We start from the raw sequence: 15,559 nt of genomic DNA on the forward strand, positions 1-15,559 counted from the left end.
AATATCTGAGAAGTGGGTGGTACGTATCTAGACGGGCTTCCACAAAGCCCTACCACAAAGTATACTAATTTAAAGATAAAATAGTTTACTTGGAATGATTAGGTTTAAAGTAGTAAGAAGATTTCAGCTATTCTTATTTGGAATTGTATGCGTAAAATTTAGTTTAAGAGTTGACATATTCTTGGAAATATTAGCAGAATGATTTACTTGTATACTTTCTGGAATATTTACTTTAATCCTTTTTAATTTATCGACGTTTTTACGCACATCACTAAGAGGTCCTTTTTACGACCGTCTCGTCTTGTATCCGAGTTCCATTTTTAAAGGGGCCATTGCTTGTGGTAGGTCATTGGAGTAACAATATATTGTATGTAGGTTTAACTTATTTATATAGTAGTTTTATTTTTTGTTTGGAATAATTTTGAAAACAGCTTTCTGTACTGTTTTTTAATGTGTTTTAATTTAAATGAACTACGCATATATTAATCTAAAAAATTTGTAAAATTATTGCATTACGATTTATCGAAAAAATTATTTAATGTTTTCGTCTAAGGCATTTTAGGAACATTTTGACATCAATTTCAAGTTGTTTATCAGCCTATCATGTTATTATGATGTGGGTAAGTTTATGTCTGTCTATACCAATTTGCCATTTAACTATTTACTACAGAAATATGAATTAAAAAGAGAAAGGAGAAAGAAATTTGAACCTTATTTGAATATTTTTATTTTTATTTATAAGTTACTAAATTACAATATTTAATTATAATTTAGTAACTTATATATATAAATATTTAATTTTATTTAATCATTAATACTAAATATTTGAATCGTTTAATATTTCCTGTCTCTTTTTGTTTAATTTTATAAGAAAGAGATAGCGATAGATACATTCTTACGACGACAACACGTACGTGACGTCATAAAAGAAAATATATGTAATTGGTTTCAAAGGCATCGTATAATTCCAAAGACATATTAATCAGAAGGAAATTAATGCATAAAAAACGAAAAAATGTTTAAAATTTTCCAGCGTAAAGTCCGCGTATAATTTACGAGTAGCTCGCAATAAAAGTTTTTGTTACGAAAAGCGGAGCTATAAAAAATTCCGTCCCTTTCTGACGTTGGTTTACGAGCGTGAAAATGCGAGATAGCTATATATTTCACCGGTAGTTTTATTACGTGATCCAACGTGCCGGCAGTATCCTTGTTTTAAAGACGGTATTATGTAGAACTGGTAGCTAGAGTTGTTTTAATGGTGTACTAAGTTTTAACGAACGAGAATTATATTCAAATCAATACTTAAGGATACAGGAATTTACATTTCATATGGGTCATGGGTGTTAATGGCCCCTGATACACAGTGAAAGGTGTGAACTTAAACTATATACCATGGACCATCGTGTTTAATAAATGGGATGATTTTAGGAAGAAGAAAATAAAGGCTGCGTGAAAATAAAGCCTAAAGTTTTCGACATATACACGCATACTCAATAATATTTTGACACATACGGCCTTCTTCAAATACGGTATGTTGTCCAATACGTTAGCTGATAGACCAGGAGATGATAATGACAAAATATTTGGTCATTATCATCTCCCGGTCCATGAATGATCCACTAATTTCGATAATAGTTTTGGTTATACGTGTTTCATATTGTAAGTAACTAAGACTGCTATTTTTCAGAAATCTACGAAAATTAAAAAAAGTACCATGGCCCTGATCCTTAATATGGCCGATGTGTCAACGCACGTAGTATTCTACAATACGGCTCAACCAGCTTTCATAGGATTAGTCTCAGTTTGACATATCTTTTGCCAAGACTTAAAAAAAAACAGGAACCTCAATGACAGCAAGAGCCATTTTAATGATATCATTAATAAAACCGCGTCAGAAAAGTCTACCTCTTGGGACAAATGTATACTTAATTAAGATGTTCACATACGTTTAAAAACCGGTGATTATTTTTATAACATTAGAAGATAGTCGTTTCTTTTTGTTTATATAATTTATTCAATTCGTATTTTATACAGTAATGTCAAAATTTGACAGATCTCGAATCTCGCCCTTCGCATTTGAAATGCTTCAACTTAGTGTGTAAATAAAAACAGTTTGTTACAGAAAATTAACATTCGGCGTTTGATTAATTAAAATTTATATATGGAACTGCTCGGACGATTTTGACAGGACTTTCACTCGCAAAAAGCTTTTTTTATGGTATACGTTGGCGGACGAGCATATGGGCCACCTGATGGTAAGTGGTCACCATGACCCATAGACGATGACGCTGTAAGAAATATTAACTATTCCTTACATCGTCAATGCGCCACCAACCTTGGGAACTAAGATGTTATGTCCAATGTGCCTGTAGTTACACTGGCTCGCTCACATTTCAAACCGGAACCCAACAATACTGAGTACTGTTATTTGGCGATAGAATAACTGATCAGTGGGTGGTACCTACCCAGACGGGCTTGCACAAGGCCCTACCACCAAGTATATGATGATGTAGCTGATGTAATAAGGTCTAACTTAGGCTACAGCAATATAGCTAGTTATATGTATATAGGCTTGAAAATATAATTAACGTTAATACATACCCCGTGTTACCATTTGTATATGGACGATGAGTACATTGATTACATTGTGCCAATGTCAACATAGCGACTCGTTATATATTACATAGTAAATAGTACACGTGTATTTCAGCGAAGGTCGCAACTCGGAGGTTCAAAAGCGATCAAGTACTTGAAAGTTATCAGCTTAATTTGTGTTTACCTTTACAGAAAACTTTGTGTAAATTTGTAACTATATGTGCAGAACTCACAATAGTATTATGAATCTTCTTCATAAGAAAGGAATTATGTCAAACTTTGTGACATATGTACATAATTATACGAGCTAAAATATGCCTGATACGGTACTGATATATATGAAAATTTGAATAATTTATTTATTCATGTAGTATATAACAGCAAAATTTTACACACATGGTCATTGTTGCTATCTAATAAAGAAAATTAATATGTAAAATCTACTGCTGTCAAAACTGCCCATCACTTTTATATCGAATTGGAATCAAACCTAGAGCCACCAAACCCAAATTGAGACAATACCAAATTGATTTAGTAATACTCCGAGTAGATATGTAAACCCATATAAAAAAGACGTGTACTATAGATGTAGTATAGCAAGTTCAAAAAAATCGCTATAGATTCCCGCGTCAGTTATTACGTTTGTGTGTAAAGATCATATTCATATAAGAAGTAAATATTGATAATTTGGGATACTAAATTGGGATATGATCGATTTTACGAATTTTGCCGATGCTACGTATAAGTTGTGTCGTACTATACCTAAAGTTCATTGAAAGGAAATAAATGAAATGATAATTAATACAATTGCTAGAAAATAGCGCGTCTTTTCATTTACTTTATTACACTAGATCGCGAACTATAAAAACTATTTAAAATCTAAGCGATACGGGAATACAGTCACGAATCTACTTATGTCTAATTAAGATTCACTTAAACCATCGTAGATTCAAGTAATAGTCTATTAAGTTACATATTTAGAGATATAATAAGTTTATCCATTTTATTTTTAAATACGAGGAATTTTATACAATGTTTTAATGAGAAGTCGATAATTATTTAACCTTTCTGCTTATCTAGATAAAGTTACATTACATTAAATTACAATTAACAATTTTAATTGTTATGTGGGTACCATCGAGTCTTCAGTTGATCGACAAGCAGCATAATGTGAAATAAACGATTATGATTATGAATAATCATTGGAATCGATTTTTTTTTAATTTTATTGTTGTATTTCGATTATCGAATCGATGTACTATGACTCATTGCGTTAGTCTTGCGGCTGTAGTGAATTAAAAAAAATAAAAAAGAATTACAAATTTTAAATTTCGAACTAGTATTTAAAATAATTTTATTTTCGTAATACGTGACCAGTTTGAGATGGGCGTTGTAGCTACATTTAATGTCACCTCAGAGATTATGACCTAGGGACTGAGCCGTACTACTATTACCCGTCGTAGAGCGCGGCATTGTTTGCACTATTTTATTAGTAATAACTTGAAGGAGAGTGGTCTTTATACGCTACACGTCTAGCTTTATTGTTATCACCGAAAGATTTTATAACCTATCATGCAGCCGAATTAATGATGTCGTTAAGATGTTTCGGTGGCAACTTCCTTTGTGCTCAGATGTCACAGGTGTTATTTTCTGTTATAATTTACGAATGCAATGAAATTGAAATATCCTATTCGCAAGTTTAAATGTCATTGTGTTCTATATTTAAATATTTGAAAACAAATACGTTAAATTATTTTACTAGTTGCCAGTATTGTTTAAGAAGTGTTTATTAGTCAATAACAGTAGCTAAGAATATTATGTATATTTATTGTGTTGTGTAGTTTACATATACTATATTTAGTGAGTGTATATTGTATTATTAGTGTAATTTTTAGTATGTTATGCATGAAAATAAAAGTTGTGTACACACTATTTGAAAAAATACTGAGTGTTTAAGAAACTTTTCTTTTATTAATAAACTCATTTTTAAAGATAATGGATTTGCTAGTGTGAATATTTGTGTGGCATTGGGTTCCAGTCATTTTGCATTTATAATTAAGTAGTACGAAATCGAAGACGGCATGAAGAAGGATAATAATGGAATATACTTTTTTATCGCTTATTAACAAATTATATATTTTAAAAATGAACTAATAAGGTTTTTAAGAACATAGGTTTGTGTTATCTGTCTTATCTATCTTTCAATATTGAGGGATTTTCGCCATGGTTACTCTCTAAAGTTGAAATTGTAAGTTCTAAGCAGCAAACGCTCTCGCTCTCTTATATATAATCTGCAAACATCCATTTTTATCTCAATGAGTTCTGTTATAGGGCGATTTTTAATACATCGTTTAGAAATTTATATTCTTCTTTAATAATTGGTTCAAATATATTCTAACTGTTCTTTGTGTTATCATATATATAATCATTGGTATTTTTGATTTTAGTCACAAATTTATTCGCTTGTAATATCTTACGTCACAATTTCGAGGCAGCTAGCCTTACGATTAACTACTGCCTATAAAGACGATACGTACTTATGAAATATAAAAAGTACGTTACGTAAATGAAATTGTAATTTATGACGAAGCATTACGAAGCGGATCGGGTTTGATTCAGGCAGACCTACCTGACGTGGCGCAGTGTCGCATCGCTACAAGTGCGCGGGTGGTGGCGAGTGGCGGCCGGCGAGCGGCAGCGGTAGTAAGTGTGGCCCGTATTCCGGCGCGAGCACGTACCGCGGCGAACAGCACACACCATACGTGCGCTTTCTCGCCTGGAGTTCGAGGAGAGAGCACAGCGACCGCTCGTACAGCTGCCACTGGTGGACCACCCAATGTGCTGCAAGCGTACACTCCCATTAACATACGATATATATGTCACCGTAAGATAACAGAATACGTTAGATTCAATGATATTCTAATAAACAGATATGTTATACCCATACTAAACAACAGAAGAAAGTGTGCCGCGCCTGGGACCGTTTATTTTACATTTCGTTACAAGTGAAAAGGATAGCTTGATAAAAACTTTGAGTAAAAGGTATAACTAGATGTTTTAATTACGCAAAACGTATTACTGGCATAATTATGATGAAAACGATTAAAGGCAAACGTCCCAATTAGGACGTTTTCTAGTCTTCACTTTTTGCGCGTTAATGACATATCTGTTTACTAGAACATCATTGGTTAGATTACAATATCACTCGTCAGATTGTAAACTGTCGAAATATTGTGAACTGTGAAATATGATTCGGTTCATATTTCGATAGATTACAATCTGTCTCGTCAGACTGAATTGTTTATTAGTCAATAACTGAAATCTCACGAATTTTGTAATCTTACGGTGACATGTATACTTAAGGAAGGGCACATCACGGTAAGCATAGCGACAACCTCAGAGATCTTTTAAAATTAAATTAATACGTTTTAATTTTGGAACCTGTTTGAGTCATAAAGAAAATTTTTTTGGGAATATTTTCTTCCATGCTTATCGCACTTGAACCGTCATCTGTCCTTTATTTAAATAGTGAATGAATGAAGCATAACTTCGCAACGCATTAACGGGTATTAATTGTCTTTGCGTGTTAAAACAAGTCATATCAATAATTACTTTCGCACGTACCTACGAGCTCTTTAATTTTTTGTGTACCTTCATTCAATAAGACTTTAACTGTTCAGACCAATGAATATACATCACCCAATTAACGCAACAAATATGTCTCCAAATTTTTATTAAGATAACTAGCGATCCGCCCCGGCTTCGCATACAATTCTGATAATATACAACAGAATTTGTTTATTTTCGACATTACATTAGAAACTTCTAAAATTACCAGCGTTTCTTTACTATATGCTCCATGTGTTATATAGAGTCGAGATGGCCCAGTGGTTAGAACGCGTGCATCTTAACCGATGATTGCGGGTTCAAACCCAGGCAAGCACCGCTGATTCATGTGCTTAATTTGTCTTTACAATTCATCTCGTGCTCAGCGGTGAAGGTAAACAACCTGCATGTGACAAATTTCATAGAAATTCTGCCACATATGTATTCCACCAACCCGCATTGGAACAGCGTGGAATATGTTCCAAACCTTCTCCTCAAATGGAGAGGAGGCCTTTAGCCCAGCAGTGGGAATTCACAGGCTGTTTTTGTTATATACAAAAACCTTCCTCTCGAATCAATCTATCTATTAAAAAAATCGCATCAAAATCCGTTGCGTAACTTTAACTAAGCATACATAGAAACAGACAGCGGTAAGCGACTTTGTTTTATACTATTATCATTATCATAATGTCATGTCGAGTAATACAGATCGCTGTATCATTATCATCACGCGATTCACCTGTTCGTACATCTTCGGTATTAAACGTAACCGACGGAACAATTTAAATGTTAACCTGCCCTTCATTACGAGAGGACTATTTAATATATTTGCATGAATAATTAATTCACGTAATCATTGTAAAAAGTAAATTTCCGTCATTTTATCTCAATTCAATATTGAGTTTGGCGTTACTTTAAACATGTACTAAAATTTAAATACGTGTTATATTTCAACTTGATACCTGTTAAATTTAGTAGGTGTTCGTTTTGTACAAGTCTACCAAGGTAGGTACCACCTCCCGGGAATCCTCCCTAGATGTTAGAGGCCCGCATAGGCAGGCCGACCGTCAGGTCGTTACGGTAGCATGCGTAAGCGATCCCGTGGGGCCCGCCGAAAGACGGAGAGGGTACCGCTGGTTTTTTAGTGGGTCAACCCGGTGTACCTGGGCGCACTCGATATCCAGGGAACCGGGGAGTGTCAACTTTCCATCACGTGGGAGAAGCGCGTAATGCGTTTTTCCAGTGAGAAAAATAGGGTAGGTACGACCAACTCATCAGATATTCTACCGTCAAAGAGCAATACTTAGTATTGTTGTGTTCTGTTTGAAGGGTGAGTAGATGATTACCCACAAACACAAGAGACATAATACCTTAGTTTAATTAAGGAATGGTTAATGTACATATATTGGTGTCTACGGGAGGTGGTGACCACTTGCCGCTAGAACCTGTTGTCAATCTGCCTCTTTCATAATTTGAAACCTCGGGCAATTTGAAATAAAAAAAAATAACGACGTGTATCTGACAACAAAAGTTTCAGACTTAGATTCAGATTTATCTTAGTAAGAGCGTTACGCTCTCGTGCTTTGGAAAGCACGAAAAGTCGTTGGTCATCAGACTAGCGACCCTCCTCGGTTTTGCACGGGGCAATTTACTAATAAAACCTTTATTACCACCTACATACAAACAAATTCCACCTCTTATTTACGTTCAGTTCAAAAGTAAATTAAATTAACTTAGCATTTTTAAACGTCAAATATAAGACAAATACGTCAGATTGAATTTATTGATTAAATTCGAATTTCGAAAAGAGTGATCAGAGACCCGCGTTGTGTCAAAACGAACTAACAGCCGATTAATCACTGATTAAATCAAAACAATTTATTAATCAATCATTATTATACTTCCCATGTGTGAAATGTTGCTTTATATATTGGTAAGTAACATTGTGTGATTTTATATTAAACTATGTTTTAAAATTTAATAAATTTGATTAATGTTGACAGTGACTGAGATGGCCCAGTGATTAGAACGCGTGCATCTTAACCAATGATTGCGGGTTCAAATCCAGGCAAGCACCGCTGATTCATGTGCTTAATTTGTCTTTATAATTCATCTCGTGCTCAGCGGTGAAGGAAAACATGAGGAAACCTGCATGTGACAAATTTCATAGAAATTCCGCCACAAGTGTATTCCACCAACCTGCATTGGTACAGCGTGGTGATTTATGTTCCAAACCTTCTCCTCAAAGGGAGAGGAGGCCTTTAGCCCAGCAGTGGGAATTTACAGGCTGTTGTTGATTAATGTTGACAGTTAGATAATTTGATTTTGACAGATAAATAGAATTTGATAGTTCAGATATGTCAGGAATAAGTCTTTATATAATTTTGATTGAAAAGTTCTGTCATCGTGACATCTATGTTAATTTTATTTAATTTTAAACTTTTACCTAAACAAATAATCGAAGGAGGGACTTTATTTGAAAGCCTTTATTCAATTCCATTGATGACACGAAAGGGTCAAATATTATAATTGGAATTCGAACTAGTTTCACCTAAGCGCACACATATTTAAGTTGGACCATAAGGGCAATTATACTGAATAAACATTGATTACAAAAGAAGAGTTTTTTTTAAGGTTAACATATTTTTAATTAAAGTAAAACACGTCAGATATATTTTATCCCCCTTTATAGTAACGAAAAAGTTTTTATATATATAATGCTGGCATAGTAACAGCGTTTAAGGTCAGCTCACAATGAATTCTACTTTTTTACGTAAAATATAATTGTATTGTTGTTGCGAGTCCTTTCGTATTATAACAAGCTTTTATCACAAGTTAAAAAAAAAACATTAACAAATGTATAGTGTTAGTTGCAAGTTGATTTAGTATAGCTTCCTGTGGAATTATACATTTTGATTCATGTTTGACGATACTTTTTTATGGTAAGACTTTATTGGGTGCCAGTTCAAACCCAGGCAACCACCACTGAATATTCATGTGCTTCATTTGTGTTATAATTCTTCTCGTGCTCGGCTGTGAAGGAAAACATCGTAAGGAAACCTGCATGTGTCTAATTTCATAGATATTCTTCCACATGTGTATTCCACAAACCCGCATTGGAACAGCGTGGTGACGTATGTTCCAAACCTTCTCCTCAAAGGGAGAGGAGCCCTTAGCCCAGCAGTGGGAAATTTACAGGCTGTTGCTGTTGTTGTTATTGAGTGCCCAAGACATTCTACATATTCAATTGTATATAAAATCTTGTAATTATAATATTTTTTACCTTATTAATTATTTTCATTGAAAGGTTTTAGACTTTCATTTACTCGGATTATCGAAGTAGTTAAATACTATGGGCATAGCTATTTAAAACGAACTTCTTCGTAAGTCATTAGGCAAGCTACAGCTAATATACGGCAGCTACTAACGGTATCTTGCCTGGGTTCACGTACGTGATAAGAAATACATTACAACAATTGTTTTAATGAGATGTTTTAGTGATAGAAAATGCAGATCATCTGAGAAGATTTCTCCTCCATAGACAGAAGACATTTGACCAGCAGTGGGATATCAAGGATTGTTATACTGATTGTTCATTTTTTTCCTATACATGGTTTTAAATTTTATAATAGTTGGGGTACTATTTTAACCCTAGAACTACGCACATGAGGTGTGTTAATATTTGTATAATCCAGTATTATGAAAAATTAATTCAGTTATCTCCTCTATTATCAGATAAAATATATTTGTGTGAACTTGCTATGACCATAATTATTAGTTACACGCAACACATATGTATATATGTACATATAAAAGGTACATTAAATTTTCAGGGGTACTTTTTTAAATGATGGTTTAAGTAATTATTACTCGTATCCAAAAGTATCGAAAAAGTGACGTCACAGACCAAGCTTTGTACGTATAGTGATGATGGATGTGACGTCACAATTTTGATCGTCGGTTATTCAGTGATGTCGTATTATTATATATACATATGTATATTAATATTATTCAGTGTAATTATTTTACGTGAAGTGCATTTGTCACGAGCGTAACATATAGTCGACGATAAGAAACTTATGGTTAATGGTTTAAAAATTTCGATGAAATATTGCTATGTAAATTTCTCTTACGATTTCTAGTACAAGTGACAAGATAAATTCACTGCGGTAGCGAGATTGATACCATAAACTTATAAAGAAGCCTAGCATCCCATGAGGAATTGTGGTTGAAAAAGTCAGGCTTTTTAAAAAAAAACTGTTACTGGTTGCTAGGCTGTTTCTGAACAAGAAACGAGTCAGCCTTCCTGTCACAGTGAGGCGGTCAGGTGGCTTCGACCTTATCTATACTAACAATTAAATCGTTTAAACTTTTCAAGAATTTCGACGAAGAATGCTGTTTAATATTCCATCCGAGCAAAGTCATTTTGTGATTAAACCTGTTAAATTAAATACGTTTCTCGGTACCTCGTAAGTGCAAAGAAATTTTTGAATTCTCAAACTATTTGTGTAATCACTGTCAATGAAGAATATGCCGTGTAATTGACAGTTTATCGTTTATATAAAATTACTTTTTTTAATAATATTATTTAAATCTATTATTAAATTCAATTCTGAAATTAATAAAGCACACACATAAGGGCATCAGAGCGGATGTCGGCGCAAAAAGTAACGCAGGAACGTACCTACATATGTGCGCGAGCGTGCGTGTATATCGCGTCTATAATTCAATTTATAAATCCTCAGATAAAGCATTGCCCAGTAACGCGAAATTGTGCTCTTTTTTGCTTCCGCGCGAGCTTGAGCATGTCTATATGTGTAAAACGTGTGCAAGCATGAAACCGATGCGCTTATTCCGACGTGGGCAGATCCTTTCTCTTTTTTGATGTGTTTAATTCGATTTATGGACCAAATTAGTTCCCTTTATTTTTGAACATTCATATCATATCATATCAGAAGTCATTACACATGTATGTACATGTCAAAGATGCTTTGTCTATTTAATGTAATTACATGGGATGGCAACACTTTATAAGTTGACCTAATCGGAGAGATAACGCACAAAATAATTGGCGGAGTGCTAACGTGAATAATTAAAATTTAATTAATAAATATTAATATAGGAAACATTCCAATAATATAATATATAATATAGTTTAGTTGTATATCGTCAAATGCTTTTGTTAGCTTATTCGTTGGTGTCTGTATTCGGTTTTGCATAATCGAATGTGGAGTTAATCCTTATGAAAATGAATATATACAGCCTCTTTATTGATAATACTACCAATCCGCGGAAACACAGTTTAAAATAGAGATGTTTTATTTTTAAAAAACGAATCCCAATCATTGTATAGGTGAAAACATACTAAACGCTTCATATGAATAATAAATTAAGGATAATGATACGATGGTGCATAATTTATGCTCGATCGGAGGCTTATAATGACGCCGTCGATGCCTGCCTCAAGTCAGGTGTCAATTTATGACCGGTACAAGATATAAATTGAGGCGAAAGCACGCGGCGTTGCTTGCCTTGAATTGTTTTTCTTATAAGAATATAAAAATCATTCATATGTCTCATCATTATCTAGCACGTACACATTATTTAATTCTTATATGTTTAAATAAAAATATATACTCTTGAATTCAACATTATATCATCACGATTACATGTGCATGTTTTCTTAAAACACTGAGTTATTCGAAAAAGGGATAAATAAACATGTGAAATATTAAATAATAATCATCAATCATCATCATCAACAGCCTATTTTCGTCCACTGCTGGACATAGCCTCTTCAATAGCACGCCACTGTGATCACAGCTGTGTAAATAATAATAATAATAAATATTGGCCAAAATCATATACATTACTCTGATCCCGATGTAAGAAGCTAAAGCATTTGTGTTATGGAAAATCAGAAGTAACGATAAAAGAACGATAGAAAACTATTGAACTTTCTTTACATATAAACGGTGTATGGATTTAAACTGAAGAACTTCAGTGAAGTTATAACAACAAATATGAATAAAAATTATTATGGCTTCGTAAACATTAAAGCTCGTTAGAAATACAAGTTACTTAGCAACTAATTAGCCAAACATTAGTAGGCTCAGGAAGCCGCAAATAATAGACTAAGGACAATTAGTTGTTGTAGTAATACCATGTAATTGGATTACAATATATCGACAATTTCAGTGCTTTAGCGACCGCACTATGTAGTCGGTAAAGCGTGTTTACAGTTATCGACAACTCAAAGTTTTCCCCTTTAATACTCAATGATTTAAAAATATAAATAAAATATATATAATTTAAAATTGGTTATATGGATTGGTTTCAAGTACTTATTGAAAAGTCTTCGTAATTTTTTGAGTTTGGCCACGACATAGCGAAATATAGGCTTTATTTTTAATATAAGTATAGCTTGACTCTATAAGTAACTAAATATTTTAAATAATAATTCTCAGATTTTTTTAAATTTAATAATAGTTTTTGAGTAGAAAACATTAAAAATATAATATAAAATTACATTAATAGCACTAAGTTGATTATAATATATGTTTATGTCATATAATAAATAGAGATATATAATCATTAATAAATACCGTGACTCATGAACATGTCGCATAAAGTAAATCGATATATTTTCAAGTATCGAGTTTGTAAAAATCGATTTTATATGACATTTTTAAAATGTAAAACAATAAAATTAGATACAATTCATTGCAATTAACATCAATAAAGTACCAATCAGACATATAACAATTATGAAGAGAGGATTCTTGTAAGGTTAGGTAAACATATTATTAGCAATGAGATATGTAAATATGATACATATTATGATGTAATTAGAAAGCAAAGATTAATAAATAATAAAATAAACATGAATGGCTCGTGACTGTTTATCATTGCTATAATGTTACACGTGTATAAATTGTAATCGCTATAATAATAGAGCAAGCGACCGGATCAGAGGAGCCAGCGGAATAATGCCAGCAAATGATATCTGCTATTTGTTCGTTTGTATATAAACGTCAAAAATGTACCAACAGTTCGGATTTTTTTTTTATGATATAGTTTGCCGGACGAGCATATGGGTCACCTGATTGTAAGTGGTCACAATCACACATAGACAATGAAGCTATATATAATATTAACTATTCCTTACATCGTCATTGTGCCACCAACCTTGGGAGCTAAGATGTTATGTCTTTTGTGCCTGTAGTTACACTGGCTTATACACCCTTCAAATCGTAACACAATACTGAGTACTGTTATTTGGCGGTAGAATAACTGATGAGTGGGTGGTACCGAGACGGGATTGTACAAAGACCTAGCACCAAGTGAACACATTGTGAATTAACACCTCAGACTTGAGAAGAATCGAAATAATCTCAAGAAACAATCAACTGTAACAAACAGATGCTGAACACTATTGGCGTGATGTTATATCCCACGGAAATTCAGAAGTAACGACGGTACCACAACCACCCAGACCGAAGACAACATAGAAAACTAATGGAAATCTACATCGACTCGGCCGGGAATCGAACCCAGGACCTCTGAGTACCGTACCCATGAAAACCGGTGTACACACCACTCGACCATGGAGGTCGTCTAGTTAGAAATTCAACATTCTTTATTTAAAAATATAAATTTAAAATACATTTTTATATATACAGATTTTTCATAATTCGAAAAGGAGTTTGTAATCCTGGACGTACATAGACTATGTATATATTGTATAATATAATGTAAGAAAAGTCAATAGGAACAGTGCTTATCTGTAATGACACTGACGTGGGCGTTACGCTCTGCAGCTTAATGTAGCTTGATCTATGTTATTGTAGTATTTATTGTTTTGCATGTACAGTATTAAGATAATAAAAGAAATTGATTACAAATAATTTACTCAGTGAGTTTTCATTTCCTGTTTATTTTAATTTAATCGAAAATCAAATTATACGTTATTCAAGTAGGCTTTTACTTTTGAATCGTCATATACAAAAATATATTAAGTGAAGCTACCACAAATTCGGAATGAAACTCAGTAGTTACCTTTTCTTATCATTTAAAATACAAAAGTATGTCAGCTAAATATAATATCGAAATACTAAGCAGTATTTTTAGTATTTCATTCCATGCGGTCAAGGTTTATATAGCAACTAGTTTTAGTTCATATTTGTATATATTTAAGCATTTAATTTTATTAATTCTTATGTTAATTATGTATTTTCAAATATAATATCCAAATACTAACCAGTATTTCCCATGATTGCTTTGTATGAACACGTGATTATTGAGGATTGCGAGTTCAAGTACTAATCAATTATCATGCAAAGAAAAACATCGTGAGGAAACCTACACGAGTCAAATGTTAATTGGAGCAGTGGGGATAAACTGCAAAGCTTAGACTTCAGAATTCCCTAACAGTCAAACATTTACACGTGTTACTACTTTATTTAATTCCAGTACTTTGAGGTTAATTGGATTATTAATTAAGACTTAAAAGCGAAGGAACAATATGCAGACATAAATACATATAGCTACATGGATAAAGATTTTCTGTAATTTGTAATTTCTTTGCATTGAATTCCAGTAAGAAATGAAAAAATGTATTATTAATGTTTCGAACAAAAATAAATAGAAAAATCTAGAAAGAAAATCGTCCAAACTTGCAATAATATCATAAACAAACAAGGAAGTCTAATCATAAACCATGCAACGACCTGTTACAAAGTTATCGTGCATATTTAAATCTTAACTCTATATTTAATGCAATTTAATTTTATCTACGTTACATATCGATACAGACAATTTTAAACCTTATCACTCATCAATATGATTGTAATTTACAGATTAAATCGCTTTACATATGACGTTTCGTTATTAATATAACCTTGCCGCGTGTAATTCTCGTATCATTGATACGAGAAATAGATTCATATGCAATAGCTACCACGTGCCGCACTTTGTATAGGTATATAGTATTAGATATCAGCCATTTTAACATGACCCTTCTAATCGGTCTATATCGTTATATTTAGTTCTGGTTTTGAAAATACTAACGGTCAATCTTTTTGGACGGTGACATCAATGCGACGTTTCGCGCCAAGTATTATACTTAACATAATTAATTGTATGTTGATATTTTACATCCGTATTTCGACACAATATATTTTAAATTTGTTAGTATAATATGATACTGTTGCAAAGTTATTAATTATTTGCTTGTATTTACATACTATATGAAAACCCGGCGTAACAGGAGTTAAATAAATATTAATATACTAAAAACAACGTACGATATTATTATTTGGAATACAATTAACTGTTCTTTTAGAAATATTATTTAATA

General features: G+C 32.8%; 1 protein-coding gene across 2 annotated transcripts in view; it reads right to left on the bottom strand.

Moving 5' to 3' along the window:
• Positions 1-15,559, bottom strand: part of LOC124538569 (protein doublesex-like) — a 156,653-nt gene that overhangs the window by 38,093 nt on the left and 103,001 nt on the right. Inside the window, exon 3 of one of the 2 annotated variants that reach the window (XM_047115661.1) lies at positions 5,225-5,436. In XM_047115661.1, coding sequence (XP_046971617.1) covers positions 5,249-5,436 — 188 coding nt within the window. In that variant the 3' untranslated portion in view covers positions 5,225-5,248. Of the gene's footprint in view, positions 1-5,224; positions 5,437-15,559 lie in introns of those variants that run through there. The other variant, XR_006966985.1, reaches the window with a different exon arrangement.

Source organism: Vanessa cardui, chromosome 20 (genome assembly GCF_905220365.1).
Source record: "Vanessa cardui chromosome 20, ilVanCard2.1, whole genome shotgun sequence".
Taxonomy (NCBI): Eukaryota; Metazoa; Arthropoda; class Insecta; order Lepidoptera; family Nymphalidae; genus Vanessa; species Vanessa cardui.